The 21,795-nt window shown below is 39.6% G+C and overlaps 1 protein-coding gene across 15 annotated transcripts in view; it reads right to left on the reverse strand.

Moving 5' to 3' along the window:
• MEF2C (myocyte enhancer factor 2C) overlaps positions 1-21,795 on the reverse strand; it is a 174,509-nt gene that overhangs the window by 97,863 nt on the left and 54,851 nt on the right. For 11 of the 15 annotated variants that reach the window (XM_080972853.1, XM_080972852.1, XM_080972861.1 and 8 more), the window contains one exon: positions 796-992. In XM_080972853.1, coding sequence (XP_080828979.1) covers positions 796-849 — 54 coding nt within the window. In that variant the 5' untranslated portion in view covers positions 850-992. Of the gene's footprint in view, positions 1-795; positions 993-2,940; positions 3,206-21,795 lie in introns of those variants that run through there. The other 4 variants (XM_080972854.1, XM_080972856.1, XM_080972860.1 and 1 more) reach the window with 3 other exon arrangements.

The following is a 21,795-nucleotide window of genomic DNA, read 5'->3' on the forward strand; positions in this document are numbered from 1 at the left end:
GATAGAATAAAAATAATCATAACACACATGCACAAACCACTTTTTGAATAGGTAAGAAGCTACAATGTTATTTACTTGTTTGCTTGTCTCGCTTTTCTTCTTCTTGATGTTGTTGTTGTTGTTGTTATTTCTGTACTTTTCTTGCTCTGTACATTGGCTTGTCTAAGCAAACACCTTTCTACTATAAGGTTGACTCTGGTTTAAAACGGAAGTAACAAACTTTTCTTAAAGTCTTAATTCAATTTTATGGTTGCCATATCGGTGTCAGATTTATTGGTAGTCTTTCAGGACTGCGTGGTATTCTGCCTGAAAATTTTATGACTAAAAACCCTAGTCCATGACAGATTTTTGACAGGGGGGATACAAAGAAAAATAATAACATTTGCTTGATCATACCAACTTGAGCTTTTCTGGTTTATAAAATAAATATTGACATTGCAATTGGCAACAGTCTCAATCTAAGCAAAGTTAGTTTTGGAATTAAAGTAGTTTGCAATTGATAAAAAGGAGCTGATCCTACATAACAATTCAGGTGTCACAGTGATATATCCTCAGCAGAAGGATCTTGTATTATATTAAAACTAGAGAGTGTTTTTTAAAGTGTATAACATGCAACAATATGCATAAAACCATTGAAGCTTCACAGACAATAGCATGTGAATATTACTATAAATGTCAGATATATGATGCAGATGTGATGTTTTTGAGCCCTTTAAAAAATTAACCCCAAAGCACAGAACTGACTTATGCCATGATGTGACTGTGAAGTGCAAAGAGGATTATTTTGCAACCTACCTGCCTATTACGTTCATCCATAATCCTTGTGATCTGAATCTTTTTTCTCCCCATAGTCCCCGTTTTTCTTCTCTCGTTCGTTCCTACACTCGTGTATTTTCTTCTTATCTTTCCTTCCTCTTTCCTGTTTCCTCAAACCAAGAATCCTTCTTCAGCACTTACGCGATTCAATTCACAGACCCCTGCATCCGTTCCTGCTAAGTACACAAAAGAAATGAAGTGTTAGGGAGTTATTTGGACATAATCTTTATAGAACGATGCTACTATGATGTCTTACCAACTGGCTTAAGTGTGGTTTTGAATGCAGAAATGCTAAATAAGCAATAAAGTCAGAAATTATTAGGCATTATTATTAGTAATTGCGCTAAACTGGATTTTTGTTTTGTTTTGTAGCTATGGCACCTCAATCCTACAGACAGTTATTCAGAAGTAAGAGATGCTCTTTCAGTGGGGAACATACATCTTAGGCTCTGGATATAAGCGCCGAAGAAAGCTTTTAAGACATCACTAAAACAATTAAAGCGCATGCACTCATACTTCTCATAGATGCAAATTTTCTCTATTCTGTAAGACTTCCTAGGAAATATGAAAAATTACCTAAATCAGGGAGTTAATGAACCTTTCCATACCTGTGCAAGCTAAGTAATCAAGCTAATTCACTTTTGAAGGAAAACAGAAGAGGTGATAATGTTTCTTATTATGCAAACTAGGCTAGACCATTATTAAAGTACTTTTTGATATATGAGAAATGTCAGCCAAATCTAAATCCTTTAACCTTATATTCCATTTTTTAAAAGAAAGAGAATGACTGCAGATGAAGTAGTTCAAGAGAAAAATACCCCTTTAGCTCTATCATATTGAAAAGTGAGCTTTTTTTTTTAGAGACTAAATATATTTGTATATATTTCCACCTACAATAAGTGTAATAATTGGTGCAGTTGTTAATATAATCCACGCATCTACCATTCCTTCACACATAAGGGCAAAAAACTAATCACATCATAAAGAGTCATAACTGCAAAAGAAAGCTCATAAACACATGACAATGTGTTCCTAATATTCTTCCACACAAAAAATAAACCAGAGGATTCATTCAAAACTGTTGCAAAACATTACATAAAAAGCAAATCAAAAGCTGAAAAAATAAGCAAAAGGTCACAAGCGAAAGATATATGACAGTTATGTGGATAAAATCAAATATCTCCCTGTAGCACATTGCAAACGTTAATGTTTATTATGTATGTCTACTGAGACTGCAATCCTATACACACTCACCCAAGTGTAGCTCCCATTTAACTCAGTAGGACTCACTACTGAGTAGACACACATAGGCTAAACTACAAATTTTAGCACACATAGAGAGAAATCAAAAATTGCATTTATATTTATTAGTGCCTAATTCCCCCCCCCCACCATTGTGTTCCAATAAAATGATTTTTTAATTCACACGAATGTTAAAATATGACAGTGCAATCTGAACTGTAGACTGACTTTCCTATAGCCAACCTGTTAAACTATCCCCAAAGGTACAGTATGTAACACTATTCTGAAGCTCTGGCCTGAAAATTCAGATCGGAAAAGCTGATCTTTCTCAAATTTTCAGTTTTGTGCTCATTTTGTTTCCGTCAGTTTATTTTACAGCTATTCTGTGTTCTGGGCTCTTCAGAAAAAAAAATAGAAGGCTATTACTCAGTCACAAACTCCAAATCTTATACACCATAAGTTAGCTTTTATACTGTACCACCAAGTCTTAAGGAATCCAGTGCTGGTATCATTACTTTACAGTATAGCAGAGAAACGAAACTATCAACTCACATCATTTCTGCAGTTTTAGGCATTTAAAATAGTTAATGAACTCACTTTTATGCAGTCTGAGTTGACAAAACAACCCTACCTGCTTTCATTACTCTTGAAACACAGAAAGAGTGCATACGCTCAATTGTAGTAGATTCTTTTTCTTTTTCTAAAGTACTTTAAATACAATCTAAGCATGTTTTGGAAAAGCTGCATTCTCTGACATTCGCTGGTGACTAGGACAATAAGTTCATTTTGAATGTTTTTAAACTTCTCTCAGCTGGACTGCTTCCTTGGGAGTTTCTCCCCCCCCCCCCGCCACATCTCTCCAACCCCAATAGTCAAGCTTACCTCTGATATAAAAAGCCAGGTAATTCCCATGTACGTGCAGGAAGTCTAACAGGCTTTCTCCACAACAGTAAGCCAATAGACTAATCCACAGCAAATGCATATGGAACAATTTCCCTTCCTTTCATTCACGTGGAGCCCGAGGCACTATTGGCTTACAGTCCTATGCCTGCCTAAGCTGTCGCTTTGTTGAGGGTGGAAGGTCAGAGTGGACAGATTAGAGAAGTGGTGACACGGGGTTAGCCAAGAGGAGCACTGCTTTACGGATCGAGCTGCTGGAGCCGAATGAGAAAGATGAGGGGGGGCGGGGGAGAGATCACAAAATGCTGACACTCTCGTCTGTTAGGACGAGGATGCAGAGCCCCTGGTGAAGTAACAATGTGGTGTGTCCCTCCCACACAACTAGCAGTTCCACATTTCATACTGAGCTTGAAGAAGAAGAAGAAGAAGAAGAAGAAGAAGAAGAAGAAGAAGAAGATTATAAACAGCCCGGTGTCAGGAACGTTAAGCATTCCACAACTACATAAAAATATTCTCCAAATAGTTCCACAAACACTTCTTGGACTCAGCAGACGTAAATCTAGGGCAAGCTCACCGGGTACATCGAAAGAACTCCAAATGTACATCATTGTAAGTTATGAGATGAATTTGAATCATTGTTCCCATTCGCCGCAACAATCTGTTGACAAGTGGTGAGGCGGGAGGTGGGGAAAAGAAGCCTATATGGCTTAAAAAGGAAACATTGAGTCCAATTATTATGTTGTTGTTTCTCATATATATATATATATATATATATATATATATATATATAGGCTGAGGAACAAGAAACAATGTGTCAACTGTTTTAATCCGTATATACATGCTTATGTGTGTATGTAAGCCCACACCACACAGAAATACTGCAGTTCTATAGCTAGGGAAGTTGCAGTCTGGTGCTACTGCTTTGACTAAAAAATCGTTGTTAGGATTCCCACACACACTATCCAGCTTAATGTCAAAACCATATTATTTTGTCTTTTTCATGATTTCTCTCTTTAACATGCATTATTTATTAACACCACACACAAACACGTACATGCCTTTTTGCAAAACTGCATGAATAGAGGATCCATCTTATTTTATACGTACAGGCAAGACTCCCAACCATATAGCAAAGTACATAGAAAAGTAATTAAAATACATCATGGGACGAACAAAAAAGCCATAAACCTTAAAATATTTTTAAAGATCTGTGCCAGTGAAGGCGATCCAGAATTCCTTACCACCTGCCCTTGGAACTTGGAAAAGATGCTTTGAGTTGCAAAGGGTGTTATCTCAAGGTACGCACACTACAAGTGTTAGAAAAATTGCAGTGCTTCGTAAACCCTCAGACTGCATTTAAAAATAAAAAAGTGCACTAGGCAAAACTAGCTATATGGCAAGTTAAAATTATTCCAGAAGCCCTGTCAAAATAGTGTCCACATTAAATAAACCTTCCAGGCTAATGACAGAGTTATATGTAAACAAATGCATCTTTTTAAAAAATGTTGATGTTTCATTATTCAGATATTAACATTCTTCAAAATCACAGCCTTCAGCATTTCCCCCCTTTTGGAAACCCAAATACTTTTGTAAAGATAAAATAAAATCAGACTGTTTACTAAAAAGAGGAACTTCAATTTGGCGGGCTTCTGTTCGCTCTATGATTGCCAAAGGCACAGATAGTTGAGGGAAGAGTGATTTGAGTTCCAGTGGGCAGATGCAGCACTGCAGATGGCCATTCTTCACTCCCTCTCTCACACATTTCCCCCCTCTCTCTCCTTCTCTCTCCCTCCCGCTCGCTAACACAGAAGAATCTTGACAGAATAGCAGGAAACACGCACTGAGTGGTCAGGGAAGGAGATGATGTCAGCAACCACGAACAATAAAAGGTGTAAAGGTGCTTCCTTCCTTAAACTGTTCCAGAAGTGCAAAATGGGAACCAAAACTCTTTACTTCCTTCTGCGAACAGAACTTTCTGAATCTGCTCAGCTGCATAACACCCCAGACAGAGGTCCCTTTGAACAAGTCACCCAAGGGGCAAGAAGCAGCAGCAAAACGGAGGACTCTCAATGCATCCAATTTATAAACAAGGTGGTAGCCAGAGGGAAAACTTATTTAATGGTGATGGAAGCTTTGTTAGAAAATGCAAAAAGTGTCCCATAAATAGCAGCCCCCACCCATTTTGCCTGGGCTGTACATATTCTTACATTCAAATGTAACAGTTCTTAAATTTGAAACAAAAACAAAACAGCCCTCAAGCTTGTGTCATGGGCAGAGATTGATAGCACAATCCTATAGATAGGTCTACTCAGAAGGAATTCCCACTAGGACTTACTCCCAAGTAAGTGTGAATAGGACTGCAATCCTATGCCCAGGCCCCATTGACTTCAAGTAAACTTGCCTCTGAGTAAACATCTATTGGATTGCCCTGTAAATAAAAATAAAAACCTGTTCTGTTTTCAAAGATGAACAAGGGGCTTTGCTTCTATTCCTTCAAAAAGCACAGCCTGTACATTTGACACTAAGAGAGAAAGCCCAACTGATGCCAGAAAGAGAGCAGCAATATGACAACAGGCACAGAAAAGTCTAGTTAATATTAAACAAAGAAAGCTTCAACTGTTCTGCCTTATAGGACCATGAACGACCGCGCACAGCCCAACATTGAAGAACTGCAGATGTGGAACAGAGTGTTTGTATATGAGTGCTGAGTATCCTAAATTCATGCTAATCTATGGTTTGATGCGGGCCATAACACATATTGTTACACATATATTCTGCCCATCCTATTCCTGTTGATTCTGAAATAAACCCCACAGTTTCCAATGCAACCTACTCCCTAGTAATAACAATGTGTAAGATCATAGCCTTCGCCTCAAAATAACACTTTGTGAGATAAATCAGGCTGAACGAGACAGAGATTTGCTCAAAGCCACTATGAGTTTTACACACAGCTAAGTAGGAATCTGAACCTGGAATACTTACATCCAGTCCAGGCAGCACCACCAATGAGAAACTATTATGGGACATGATCTGTATGCTGCTGTTGAATATATAGAGGCTGGCATGGGTCAGTACAGACGTTGCCAAATCCATTTCCCCTGGCACCAATCACACAAGGATATAACCAGAATCTGGCCCTTTTAAAACAACTTTTTCATTATACAGTTATACACTAGATGTCATTACTGCTGCACTAGATCTGTAACACACGAACAGCGTGCTCCACTATATGCAGTAATCTAATTTGGGCAGAAAGCCATTATTTTTAAAAGAAATAAATAAAGTGAATCTGAGTCATCTGAAGATTTCAAACATCTGTCTCAAACATTCCAGTTCAGAAATTTAACATAACCTACATTTATGTGTTTTGATCTTATGACTGGTCTGCCACATTAAAAGATGTGCAAGGGATTTCATTCTAATCTGCTAAATTCATCTCAGGAGAGCATGCATTTTACAACAGGAAGTTTAGCACAAACACTGAAGTCATACAGAAGCTGTAACCTTGCCTACAAGCATAAACACGGTTTGCCCCAGATGATTTGCTGCTTGAGGCAAAAAAATCAAGATGCCTCCCTTCTCCCATTCCAAGTACAAAAACTGATCAAAGTGGCAATAACTGAATTCTACTTCAAAGCTGATGATGGGACCCTGTCTTCCAGTGCAACTGAAGGCAGCAGGCTATCTTAGAGAGTGCAGGACAAACCATGTGTCACAGACACACAATATTGTTCTCCAACTGCTTCTGTTCACCATCCCACAATTTGAGCCAGCTGAGGCACCCATCTCCCTTGGCTAATGGTAGGGCCAGCCCTGAGTATAAACTACAAATTTGGGTTAGACTTTGGTGGGCAAGTACTTATTTGATTTTATCTACAGCATCCAATAACACTCTAAATATTAAATGACGAAGGTGATGATTTCAACTTGTTATAAAGCTTTTGCGTGTGTTTGCTTTTATAGATTCTTCTATGGATTACAGATGAGATTTATTACATAGTAAAACTGTATTCCTTCTGGCAAAGGACTATTTCATCTTTCCATATCGCATTGCCAAAAGACATAAATTTTATTCATTTATAGAAATTATTTTATAAACAAAATAGTGTGTCTGATCATCAGTAAGGACAAACACTGATGTAGGCTGCTAGCAAAAGAGACACAGATGTGATTATGTCCTAAATAATCAAAGCCTGAAATTACTCTAGATTTTCACACCAGGCTCATCTTCCAGGGTTGTTCCTTGCATGGAGAAGCAATTGTAACAGAAAGGCTCCAAAATAAGAAGGAAAACGCTTATTCTAAACCTCCACTGCCTTACGAGATATCTTTGGGAGAAGAAAAGGCTAAGGAGCAAACTCTACACAAATCTGGAGTGGAGTTCCTAAGACGGTTGGATGGCTCCTTGTACACCTACTTCCAACAACTCCTGCAGCCAAGCTGTTGCCAAACTTATTGCTCGGCTTTCCTTTGGTCCACATTTGTGAGGTCAAGGGGGGTCTTGCCATATGGGCAGCCCAGGACCTCCATACACATTGCCTAGACTTGTGCTCCGCAGAGGTCACTTCAATGCTGCAGACACAGGCGTTTGATTTCACCCACAGAGGCAGACTCTATTGTCTCTCAAGACAGATATGAACAACCATGCAGAGACACTTATAGGAGTGTACATAGAAACAGGAGATATTTTGACATTGCCCATAACTGCAGATGGATGGACGTATAGTTTGGCAGGGTTTCTCCTTGAAGGTCAGTATCAATTTGACACAAAAATACAAATACACTTCATTTACATAGGTGAAATATTGCTGTCATGCTGATTTTTTTTTTAGCTTTTAGTAACCAAATACCCGTTCACTTAACAATCTCTGTTTCAGTGGGGGAAAGACTTTCTTTTTCCACTTCAGGATTATTGTCAATATTTTTCATTTTATTATTGTCATAATGAGTAAGCCGGAAAAAAAATAAACAAAATCAATTGGAAGGTACATTAGCTAATCTTTCTCGTGGCCTTCAATGTGCATTATGTTTTCTCAGAAATGGCTCTTTGTAACCTGTTAGTATACGGAGTGACAAAAGGATATTAAAAGCTGCAACCTGTGAGAAAGAAAAAAATCACCATTCACTAACACGGATGGGAGCCACACCCAGTTGCAGTGGAACGCTTTCCAGTGTGAGAACTTTCGAGATCCAGCAAAACTCTGCATCCATTTCCACCCTACTCCTCTCTGCCCCATGGAGCTACACAGAGAATAAAATAGTAGAGGGTAGCAACTACAGCTGCAATCCTAAGCCTACTTAGTGGGAGTATATTCTACTAAAATAAGAGTGTAAAAGGATTGATACAGGAAATATCTAAATAGTCCAGATCCTGTTCCCTGCAGAAAGCCCCAAGGAAGGACACAAGGGCAATGGACCCAGGTGTTTTTTTCACCCAGAACTCACTGGAACTCAGTTCTAGCACCGCTCAGATGGGCGCTATTGCCATTATGAGAGCACAAGGGAGGCGTTCATGGTGAATTCTGGCACTGAGTTCTAGAAAAATAGCACTGAATGGCCCTCACTCCTTGTTCTCCAGCAGCTCGTATTGACAGGCATCCTGCTGCTCTTCCTGGAAGCAGCCTATGGCCACTATGACTAGTAGCCACAGAGAGCTTTGTCTTCCATGTGCATGTCTAATCCACCAAGTGAGGCTTAAAAGGTAAAGGGACCCCTGACCATTAGGTCCAGTCGTGACCGACTCTGGGGTTGCGGCGCTCATCTCACTTTATTGGCCGAGGGAGCCGGCGTACAGCTTCCGGGTCATGTGGCCAGCATGACTAAGCCACTTCTGGCGAACCAGAGCAGTGCACGGAAATGCCGTTTACCTTCCCGCCGGAGCAGTACCTATTTATCTACTTGCACTTTGACGTGCTTTCGAACTGCTAGGTTGGCAGGAGCAGGGACCGAACAACGGGAGCTCACCCCATCGCGGGGATTCAAACCACGACCTTCTGATCGGCAAGTCCTAGGCTCTGTGGTTTAACCCACAGCGCCACCCGCGTCCCACAACTGAGGCTTACTTCTGGATAAATTTGCATAGGAACTGCACACTTCACAGACAAAGCAGGGCAAAATGGGTATCCTCTACATTTTTAGAGTGTGGATCATGTTGGACATTCCCCACTGAACTTGGACTGCTGTTTACACCTGTGCTAATTCTTGTTGACGTAGCATTCACACAAACAATGTACATGTGAGCTCACACCACCCCCCAGGTCTGACAGCTTCTACACTTAGAAGAGATGGAGTCCACCAAAGTTTCTGCAATTGAGAACAGCGAGTTTCCACAGCCCCAAGGTTAGAGGGAGCATTGAAGGAATATAATAGGAACACTTTCTATTGGCCCAATAGAAATATCGTCATTATTAAGCACATCACACAGGTACATATTTATAGAATGAACATTAGTATAAAAAGGTATAATATTTCATTCTGCTGTGGCCAGAAAACATAGAAGATGACATTATGACAAAACACTGAATACTTCAATTCTATGGACTCAGGGGGAAAAAATCATATTTAGTAAAATGGGTTAATCTCAGGTAAGGTTGCAGTCAGCCCCATTTTACTTTGTGGTAAATGTGTGCTATAAATGATTAATTTCCAGAAAATCTCCAGTAACTTTAATAGCATGTAAAAGTTAACATACATGCAAAACAATGGATCTAAGCAAGCAAACAAAATAAATACAGAAATAAATGGCCTTGGAAGCTACTCTTGAAATGTAGCATACTGTATTAATAAATATTGATAAATAACATATACCAAACTGAAATAAAGGTATTTGATAATTCTGTCATATATGGCCCACATATGGCTTATAGTAGATTCATCAATTGTCTGTATCTTTCCTCTTCCTTACAGTAGGCTAATCAACCTAATTAAAGCTTTGTTCATTTGAAACCTTGAATGACAATTTGCTTAACTCCATCCCACTGTGGTATTTTTATAAAGAGAATTAAATCTGATCTTCTGACAGCAATTATTAAATGATCCCAACTGGCCCCAATTAAGATTCATGGCTCACAGGGTCTTGAAATCCAATAAAGTGACGAATCCTCTCACTTGTACATCTCTCTTTACTTTGGTCTATTTTCTTAATGCCAATTAAGCTCCTCTGATCAAGTGCAATTGAAGGCTATTGTGAGTCCTAATTCATGATACAACGTATCAATTTGTAGCTCAGACATACCCAAGTAATGGACGAGGTCTTCTGCAAACATTCCCTCTGTTCTAATGAACCTATTATAATAAAGTGACTGTGTGTGTGTGTGTGTGTGTGTGTGTGCGCGCGCATGAGAAAGAGAGGCTGACTAATTTGTGCTTTACATGATCTAAACAATTATGCTTTCAAAATGATGGAAATGGATAAATACCTGAGAAGAGGCAACATACCAAATTGTGTTTGAGTTTATTGGCACCCCTTATGTTTGATACTTTCTTTCTCTTGATATCATTTCCTATTTTTAATTTAGTTTTGTGAATATAAGTCCTGAACTGTATTTAAAAAAAAAGAAAGGTGAAAAGAAGGATCTATATTCTAGTGGAAGGCTATTGTGTTGTAATAACTTGTTCCAGTTATTTCAAGGAGACTAAAACATAATTTACTTAATCTGGATCTAACCCATTATTTATGTTTCATAAACTATTCTAAATGATATCTTACTCTTCCCACAACCAGAAGTGGCTTGCCAGGTGGAGCTAGCTTCCCAGCGAGGTGTGTTGCTCTTGCTGAACGGAAGGGAGAAGGGATAGGGGGAGACGGCAGGGCAGTCAGTGCAGTGCAAGCACACCAGCAGGAGTGCTAAATTGGCTCTGCTAGGGTGTCTGGACTGTGCCAACCTACCCACCCGTTCCCAGTAAACAACAGCACCCCACCTGCTAGGAAACTAGTGTGACAGCTCCATCCTGCCTGGTGAACCACTTCTGGCCATGACTGTGACTTCTAAGAGCTGCAGCCCATGCAAAAGGAAAGTGGGGTGTGTGTGAGGGGGTGAGTCCTGTTTTGCAAGCAGAAATGCTTGCAGTGATGGAACATGCTAGTTGGACACCACCCCACATTTGGAGTCTGTAACCATTGGAATTGTCAGCTTCTGAACTGGTTCCTGCTTCTATGTCTTTAGCAACAATTTGTAGGAATTAGCAGGCAATCATACTTATCGCCATACCCTTCCTGCTCATTTCTGGAGATCAAATGTCTGTTCACACCAGGGCATGGCAAACCTAGTAGCCATTATTATTATGATTATGATGATGATTATTATAATATAACATAGTAGCTATTCACGATTAGCAACCCTCCGTTCGTTTTGGGGCAAAACTAGCTAAAGACTGGAACAAATGAATTACTCTTTGTGGGGCATGGGAATTAAAGACACATGGAAAGTGCACTTGGAAGGGATGATGAGAACACATCTTTAATTTTCTGCTCTAATTTTTTCACACATGTTCATGTGCAAAGCTTTGGAGGGACATTGTTGTGCCTCACTTGAAATGCAGGTAGCCTCAGGATTTGGAGCTCCTTGATTGGGAAGTCTCCAGGGAAATGAATGAATGAAAACCATTCTCCTGAGACTTAAAAGTAGTTTCTGGACACATCTGGCTCATCTTAATCTAAACTGCTAACACCTGCCTGGGAATCTATCCTCCATCTTCTGCTTTGAAGAACAAACAGCAGAGATTTATCTCTAGTCATTTTCTGGAGCCCAAAGCGCAGCCACATGACCTTGTGCTACAATTATTGTGATATAAATTATGCCCTTCTTTGTTCATTTAAACTGCTAATGTTAAAGGAGGCTATCACTGTTATGGCCATGCCATAAGACTGGATCCCCAGAATAAAAATAATAATTTTTTGATATTATCTTATTGTAATTAGCATAGAGCATGTTTAAGGCCACTAACATCTTGTCTTCACCCCATGTAGACACATGCTGTCATGATGGAAATCAACCATCCCATTGTTCAGAGGAAAAGAAGATTACAACTGTGTGGGGGTTTTTTTACACAGTGGTACATACAGACATCAGATCCTGTGCTTCTTAGTGCTAGTGTATATGTGTATGTTTGGTGGTGGGATGAGGATTTTTCAAGGTACACATAACTTTTCATCAGACAGATATGGAACAAGGGGATTAGTTCATTTTCATGTTGCTAATCCAAATATTAAGGAATACTTCAGAGAGTGATTTATTTCCAACATTTTGTTCTTCTGCAGAAGCAGACCATGAAAGATACTATCCCTACATATGTTGTATTGCTCTTAAAAACATGACTTCTTACATTTCCATATACATATCTTCAGTATGACAGTCACTACAGACAGTGCAGCTGTCAACGATAACACATAAAGTACACTGCCATATTTTTAATCAATGGCTCATTAAAGATAGGAGAATTATTCAAACAGTCTCATCAAGATGCGACATTAAAAATGGCAGCTGAAAGAATATCTGCTATATTTCTTTACAACGATTAATACTGCTGGGTAGGTGGGGAAAGTGTTTTCTATTTGATGTTCCCCGTGTTGCAGGAATAATATAGTCAAACACAATGGCTTTCAGAACTGAAGGAGATAACAAAGGACCAGATAGTGCAAAACAGACTTTCATCTAGTGATAGAAAAAGTACAAGGTTGCAAAGAAAAACGTCTCTCTTTTCTTTCTTTTTTCACTGTGAAGGTCCACTCCACTCAAGTGTCTTTTGAGACTAGCATGTTTTCACAATGAAATAAAAAAAAGAGATACATTTTCCTTTGCAAACGTATGCTTTTTCTACCACTGAGTTTTATTCTGAGTTTAAACCAATGGTTCATCTAGCTAAGGACTGTTAACCAATCTTCAAGGTCATAGGCAATAAAATATAGCAAAACCATTCTTACTTAGCTACTGCTTAAGTAGAAATAATGGATGTCCAACTAGGAGTCTTATACACAATCCACAATTATTGTATGCTTGTATTTTTATTTTATTTTAAAAAAAGAAGATTCATATATTGCCTTGCCACCCAAAGTGGCTCAAAATCAATTTTAAAAAATAGTTCAACATCACATGATCAAAAGAACTTCTGCAACAATTAAAAACAAAGAGAGTATTTAAAATAATTATTTGCTTAGCTAAGTTATCAACTGCCTAAAGATCTTAAAAGCGAGGCAAAAACATAAAGTGAGAGTCAGATGGATCTCCTGAGGCAAAGAGCTCCACAAACTGGCACAATTGTAGAGCAGGTCTCTCATATACTAGAATGGAGGACCATCCAATAAATGTTGGAAGACTCAAGACAGACAAAAGACAGTACTTCTTCACATAGCACATACGTAAAGTATGGAATTCTCTCTCAGAATATGTAAACATCATCACCAGCAATTTGGACGGCTTTAAAAGAAGACAAGTTCATGAAGGATAAGGCTGCTGGCTACCAGCTATGAGGATGGTGATGCTCTACCTCCGCTATCTGAGGCAGTGAGTTGTTGAATGCCAGTTCCTGGTAACTGTAGGTGGGGATAGTACTGTTGTCCTGTTCATGGGTTTCCCACAGGCCCGACTGGCCTCTGTGAGGACAAGATGCAAGATGCCAAATGCACCTCAGATAAAGGAGGGGTGAGATGAAGGAGACATGCTTTCCACGGAAACTAACTGAATTCTGAAATGTTAGTCAATTCCTTATTTTGAAAACACATGCCTCAGACACAACCAAAAGAAAGCCAGTGTCTGTCAAGTGGTCGTGTAAGAGAGGTGTTTGCTTGTTCTCTCCAGAGGAAGCAAAAGAAGGGAGAACAGTCAAGAGAATCCAAAGGTGATTTATATTTCATGAAGTCAACTTTACAGAATTCATCTGAAGACTTAAGTATCAAATTTACTCTGCTGTAATTTTAGATTTTTCTTTATGAAGAAAGGGAGATATGGAGTCATCATAAAGTTCAGGTTCTCCACAGTATTATTTATTAATTGGATGGATTTGTACCCTGCCTCCCCCTCTGAACTAGAGCACAGGGGGGCTTCACCTGGGAAATCATTAAAACAACCAATTAAATTAGTTCCTAGTTGCAAGGAGAATCTAATAGAGAAGGGACTTCCAAGTTGCACTCTAGATTCTGCTTAAGTTCTTGATGGTGTGTGCCTCTTATTTAACAGTACATCAGTAGACTAAAAGGGAGTCTAACAGTGCAGTATGAAGCATATTTTCTCACAAGTAAATACCATTGAGTTCAATATTGGGGGGGGGGGTGTCCAGTTGTGAGATATTCCTCCAAGACATGCAGAAAAATCGGGCAACTTCTGAAGCCCCAGGCAGTAGTCAGTGAACTGCCTTTGGCTTCATGGGTCATAGTTGTCAGGCCTGATCCAAATGCATTATTTTTGTATACTTTTTCTGACGGTGTTCTAGTAATAGGAAAAGATGGTAATTTTAGGGCACGCTTCTGCTATGAAGGACAAACCCTGTAACAGATTGAGTACACAGAGCAGAAAATATCCAGGGGGAGGGGGAGGAATCTCTAGGGAAATCAGACCAACACAAATCTCACCATTACTCAGCACTGCAGTAACATGCAGATGTTTTTAGTGGTTCGAGATGCAAGCAGAGACTGGAAACTTTACATCCTTGACTCCAGCATGATTGCAACTGAGCCTCATCAAAGAAAGAGCCCATAATTTGTCAAAGAAAACAACCAATTAACATATGCCAGGGAGGGGGACGCTCCAGAACTGCTAATATATGATTGAAGAGCCAAGACAAATCCAATATTCTGTATTTTAAGAAATAAACATTAGTCTTTTAGTATTTCAACTGATAATGGATACTAGGGTTTAAAAACAGAAGAGAAATTGTAGTATTTCTTTTTGGAGTCACCACTGGTAGTTAGAATAGTAGCAAGACTTGCTAACACCACAGCTGCTATTTTGTATTAAGGGCATCTGAAAATACAGACTATCCCCTGAGTTAGGGGAGCCTTCAGTGATACATTTTGGCTTGTCAAGTGGAAGCACAGTCAGTTCTCATTTTTACAAACACATGTGCTTCAGGACTGCAATCCAAAATCCAGCTAAACTGCGCACCCCAAACCTCAGGAATCCAGATTCCTACACTACTGTGAGATGACTCTAATGTGACCATCACCAACCTGGTGTCCTCCAGATGTTTCCAATTGCAACTCTCATCAAGCCCAACCAGTATGGTCAACAGTCAGGGATTAAGGGTACTGTAGTCCAAAAGAGCTGGAGAGCACCAGATTAGGGAAGGACGAGCTAATGTTTTGTTTTTGGTTTAAAATAGTGAATTTCGTCACCTGAATGCAAATTCTACTGAAAACTTACTGGATTTAAGACTAAGAAAGTGTACTTATGACAGATGTGGGCTGGGAATCTGATCATAGTTAAATATATGGCATGATTCACAATTCTCCAAACTGTGTTGACATGACCCATCAAGCAATGATGGTGCTTGTGAATGAGTAGGGCAGTCACAGTAGCTCCTAGCTAGGAACAGAGTGCCATGAGTTTACAGTTCCGACCATGAACTGTTGCAACTGGTCATTTACAGCTCTGTTGAGAACTGTTGCAAGGCCTAAGGGACATGAGGCAATCCTGGCATTCCCTAGGCCTAATAGTGATGGGAGATTATTATTATTATTATTATTATTATTATTATTATGCAAAAGCTGAGTGAATAAATAAACACCATTTACAAAATACCAATTAAATTCATTGGACTCCAAGAGGCATCTTCCAAAGAATTAAACTTTGGATAGATTTTGCCCAAGTCAGGTGGGTGGACTGAAGGGAATGTTACAAAGCATTAGCATGCACAACAAATCCACAGATCCAAAGAATGACGAGCAGAACAAAAACAGCCACTAGCAAAAAAATCTTTTTTCCCCACTTGCTTCACACAAGCAAGTGGGAAAAAACGATTCAAACTAGCCCAATGGTTGCCATGAATTTGATTTTGAATTGATTTTAAAATGAATTGATTTTAGAATGTTGTGTTACTTTTGTTGTTGTTAGCCGCTCTGAGCCCGGCTTTGGCTGGGGAGGGTGGGATATAAATAAGATTTTATTATTATTATTCTTATTAAGTTTCCCTTTCCTCATTCAACTCCCAAGTGTGAAGTGTAACAGTCCTTGCATGAGCAGACACCAGCTCAATATAGATGCAACCCATTCATCTACCTACATCATATGCATTAATAATAGCTCTAAGTTCATTGTATATACAAACTGTTGTAAGGATAGGGCTCTTTCACCCCAAATATTGTGGAACATTAACATTATGCCCTTTGCATCTTTTTAAAATGTGCCATTCTGTTTTGCCATTCTGCCTGTGCATCTGTGTGGCTCTGAATGCATGTCTTCTCCTTTTTTCATTCTCTCCATTTTTGGAAAAAATGCAAAGGTTTTAAAACTTCTGAGTATGAATATTTATCAGTAAAAACCCAAACTCCTCTTGTTGAAGCCGAACAGCGGAATCTAATTTTATTTACCAATTGCAAAAGTTTTTATTGCAATTTTTTTTATTGCAAAAATTTGCAGATGTCATCTGTGTCCACCGAGGGAACTAACTCCATTTGTGCCCTGAGGAGGAGGGCAAGGTCCAATTTTAATCAAACAAGTCAATAAGTAAATACATAAAAGAGCGCCCATTATGGAAGAGGTGTTTTCTTCTGCTCAAGTACTTGAACTGTATATCACTTCTATTTATATCGGATGTGCATGTATGAAATTCATTCCCTTGAAGATCATATCATACTGTTTATCCCTTCCTATTTCATCAGTCACATATCAGTTCCAGTTCAGCCACACCCTTGTTCCTGCAAATACTTCTGCCCACGCTGTGCCATGACCACTTCTACCAAAGTCAGTAACCTTCTCGGTAATAAAAAGATGTGGAAATGGGAGAAAGTGAGTTGGGGTGCCCATGTGATTAAGAATGAAATCCTATGCACACTTACATGGGAGTAAGCTTCATTGAACAAAGTCAGGCATAGATTGCACAGTTAGTCGCAGATATCATGGGGTTTGCAGGAAACAGCAAGGATTCTTAGAATCATAGAATTGTAGAGCTGGAAGGGGCCACAAGGGTCATCTAGTCCAACCCCCAGCAATTCAGGTATCTTTTGTCCAACATAGGGCTTAAACCCACCACCATGAGATGAAGAGCCTCGTGCTCTACTCACTGAGCTATCTGATATGAAGGCTGCAGTGTGCACACCACTGGAGGAATGATTTGCAGAATGAAATAAAGGATACTCACAAAAATCAACAAATGATGAAGAGGAAGAGAAAAGTGGGGGGATTTATTTGGCACAGCACACAACAGAACATAGATATGCAGAATTCAAGAGAAGAACGTGGGAGGGAAGATTAGTTTGGCCAAGTCCAGTCTATAGATTTGTCCATTTAAAGACCTGTCAGCCTTAATTAAAAGGCCTCACATACTACTTAAACTGTGTGACATATGGCCAAACCATGTTAACGAGAAAGAGACACTTTCTGCCTCCCTGAATCCACATGAGCTCCTGACATGATCCAATCAGGTCCATGGCAGAGCAGTTACTGGGGGTGGGAGGGATTCAATGACAGTTTACACTGTTATAATCCCATTGACTTTAGTGGAACTTACACTGGTGTAATTGGTTGTGCAAATGCCTCTTTAAAATGTTAATTATTCATGCCAGTAACTGTGGTGTGTTCATGTTTGCATAGCAGGCGATGCCATACTCTGGGTCTATGTTCAGTTCTTATTCTGCAATGACAAGATTCATAAGAAACAGAAGCCAGTTTCAGTTCATAACACATTCTTGCTTGGGGAGTAGCAGAAAAGCCTGTGTATGCTTATTAAACCATAGAAACATAGATCAATTAACACAAAGTGCAGAATGAAGAAATTATTTACCATAGACTACACTCTGTAGTACACTCTGACACTCACAGGAAGCAATCGTTCATATATTCCCATTTTGAATGATTTCATGGAAAATAATTACTACTTTTTAGAAAATGATGTTCCTGACGGCACTTGCAGAATTGCTGGTGGAAGTTGCAAATGAGTTTGCATGGCTGGGTTTCCTCAGCTCATTTTCCACCACAATAAAACATAATCACCCTGCACTTTACTTTGTCGATGTTTTGCACAAACCAAGGCAAATTCAGACAACCTTTTAAACACCTGACATCATAGGATTACTCCATGCGCTCTAACTGACTAATTCAATGTGTAGTCAATTCACAGTTTATGCAAGCTCATTATATTCTGATAATGTGTGTACAGATGCATGAACTGTGATTTGTCTACGATCTCTATGACAGGTTTCATCTAACTGTGAATGGACAGAGAGGGGAGCACTTTTGGACAAGTTTTCCCTTTCTCCTAGAGCCCCCCACCCACAACACCTCCAGTGATATTCCGAGGGAACCCAGAGTCCCCTGGGAGAAGGGGGAATCAGCAAAAAAATTATTTCCCCCTTCCATTCATGGAAGCCTCCACTAGATCAAAGAGCCGTCCGAAAATAACACCACTGGATATAGCCTGTTGTGTTTACTACAGAAGAAGCTTTTCCTTCAAAGGTATTTGGTACAGTAAGTTTTACTTTCTGTTCTGAAATCACAAATTATGGTTACATTCTTAAAGAGGCCAACGGCTACATAGCAAGGAGGAACACATACATCAAAGCAAGGCATAAACAGATTAAGAGGAAGCGTAAATTCGCTGGTTTCAACACAATTCACAGGACAAAAAGTACTAAACTTTTTGTTAATGTTACAAGGCAAGAGAATGAAGAAACACTAAGCTGCATTTTTACAGGCATTACAGCAAACAACCCTATCACACATTGTCAAGGTCCTCTTAACGTTCTAAGAGACTGAGCTATGACTCAAGAGGTCCCTGGTCCAAAACTTGCCTCTGCCATTCTCTCAGACTCCGTATGGAGGTTAACAATACTTAATTAAATAACATTACAGTGTTGTTGGAAGGATTACTATTTACGTGAAGCATTTTGAAGTACCATACCAATGTCAAGTACTATTATTTAAGAATAATTGTGGCTGAATATTAAGCCTGTTATCTCAGTGACAGCTACATTTCAGAAACCTATATACTGAATTGTTATTCCTGGCAGGAACCTTATAAAGCCAACTGACTGAGCCACAAAGAAACAAAAATGCATAGATCTTTGATATGTCTGTTGAAGGTTGATATACATTTGTCTACCGGACTACTGAAAGTGGGGGGAAATTATCCAAGTATATGCATGTGACACAGAGAAAGAAATATGGCTGCATTATGTCGCAGTGTTGTAGCTATTTCGAATGCAAAGGTATCTATCTTGACCTGCGAAGTCTGAAAGAAAAGCAGTATGATTTTCCAGACTAGTCTGTCCCTTGAATTTTAAACATTCTTGCCCACATTATAAGAAGTAATCATGGCCAAACTAGAAGACAGCTATGCAGACATTATTGGTAGCTCATGAAAATCCCAACTTCCAGTATGTCGTATGAACACTTGCTCATTAATCTGATGAAAGAGAAAAGGAGGTGTAGATGTGGCTTGGGGAAAAAAAATCTGTTTTCCTTTTTTCTTCATCCCATAAATCAGACACAGATGTGTGGTATAGCACTGTAAAACCCTAAATAAAACATTGTCATGTGAAAGAGGAGGAGAAAACATCCTTTCTATGGTGTCTAGCAAGACAAAAATAAAATGCAGTTCAGATAAAGAGGAGACCTGATCGCAAACATGTGCCTAGTGCTGTTTACAACCCTTTCAAGGGCAAATCCCCCTCCAAGGCTGAGATGCAACCAACTGTTGCCAATTGCTGACACCGACTTGAACTTTAATGCTCGCTGCCAATGCTAAGATTCCCCCCCCCCCACTCATCTGATCTTATAAGCTTCTAATTGAAACAACTTCATCTTAAAACACTCCCCGATACTACACGGTAGCAGACCCAAACCACACTGTTGCTTTCAGAGCCCTGGAACTGCCAAGGTGTTTTAACACAGATGGATAAACACAATGTATTGCTAGCATGCAATGTGTTCGCTGTTCAAGCCACTGTGTAGTGCTTTTCACACTAAAACCCAATGCCTTCCCTCAACCCCGCAAGCAGAAATGGCATTAGTCACCCAGTGATATTCTCTGCCAGGTACAACCAAATGAAAATTTCCTGGGATTAAATAGGTAGTATTTATAAAGTTTAGACTTGATATTCCAAGGAAAAGACTGAAATAAGTATTGAAAGTTTATCTTCAATTTTCACAGCTCAAGTAAGATTGCCAGACTCCATTTGGACAAAAGCCTATACACCCGTAATTATGCTTATTATTAATGTATGTTATTGGCTGCAGCTCCACAGGATGGAACAGCTTCCGAACTGCAGCAGCAGAACTTGCCCCAAGCTTGGTGGATGTAAAGGGGTGAGTCACCTGTCCAAAATGGAATCTGGCAACAAAGGAGTGAATCCAACGAGCACTTCTGCAGTTGGAATCCCATTCACTCCAAAAGATTGATCCAAACTGAAATTAAACAAAATTTGCTAGCATTACATAAATGTTTTCTAGTAAAAGTAATAGCAGTGTGCTCTGGAATAAAGCCGCTTCTAAGGCTCCAAGTGATTGCTTTGAAGAACTAGAGGAAGCCAGCAAAAGACCTCATGCTAGCACAACAAGGGTTCTCCCCACTCTCCTCTCACTGCACGCCCCTGGATTTCCCCCAAATCTGCTCTGGAGGCTCAGGAGTATCCCCAGAACAGTGCGGGGGGGAAGGAGGGCAGAGATGGTTCTATCTGGCAAGTAGAAACACTTGCAGTGATGTTGCATTAGTGCAGTGTTTTTCAACCACTGTTCCACGGCACACTAGTGTGCCACAAGATGTTGCCTGGTGTGCCGTGGGGAAAATTGAAAAATTCGAAAGATTTTTTTTTTTTAAAAAAGTCAAATTTTCGCCCACTAGGCGGGCGCCGGACTGTGTCCACCCTATTTTCCATCCGTCCTAGGTGGGGATCAGATCGGATGGGATCGGATGAGAGCGGACAGGCGGTCCGCTCTCATCCGATTCCCCATAGAGAGCAGCGGGGCTCTGACATCTCCCTCTCCGCACACAGTGCGGAGACGGAGCTGTCATCCGCCGGCTCAGCGGGGATCAGCGGATCGATCCCCGCTGAGCAGAGAACGGTCCGCAACGTTCGATTCCAGCCAGAATATCAGCTTTGTGTTCAGCCAAACAGGCCCAGGTTGCGCACTGAATAAAGTATTTTATAAATTTTCAGATTTCTGTTTACTTACTATTTCATAATAAAGTAATTATAAAATACTTTCTTTGTGTTTATTTGATTCCTATTCAAGAGAATTACTTTATATATAGTCAATATAGGCACAGAGTTAATTTTTTTAACATTTTCTAATAGTGGTGTGCCTCGTGATTTTTTTTTCATGAAACAAGTGTGCCTTTGCCCAAAAAAGGTTGAAAAACACTGCATTAGTGCAAAATTCACTTCCATCCTATGTATATACGTTTGTTACAGTATTACAAAGCAAGTTCTAGCTCCCAAAACTAAATGAAGGAATTGTATTGCGCCTTCACAGATGCATACTCATAGAATGAAACATGTTATCAATATGTAATATTGCAAATCTGTCATTTCAGTTTCCTTTTCCCCAAGGATTTGGGACTTTTGATTTTTAAATTGTTCATAAATGATCCACAGTTAGGGGTGAGCGGTGTGGCAGTCAAGCTGGCTAATGATACCAGAGTGTTCAGGGTGGTTAAAACAAAAAAAGGAATTGTGAGGAACTCCAA

Source organism: Podarcis pityusensis (assembly GCF_964106645.2).
Source record: "Podarcis pityusensis genome assembly, chromosome: 11".
In the NCBI taxonomy this organism is placed as follows: Eukaryota; Metazoa; Chordata; class Lepidosauria; order Squamata; family Lacertidae; genus Podarcis; species Podarcis pityusensis.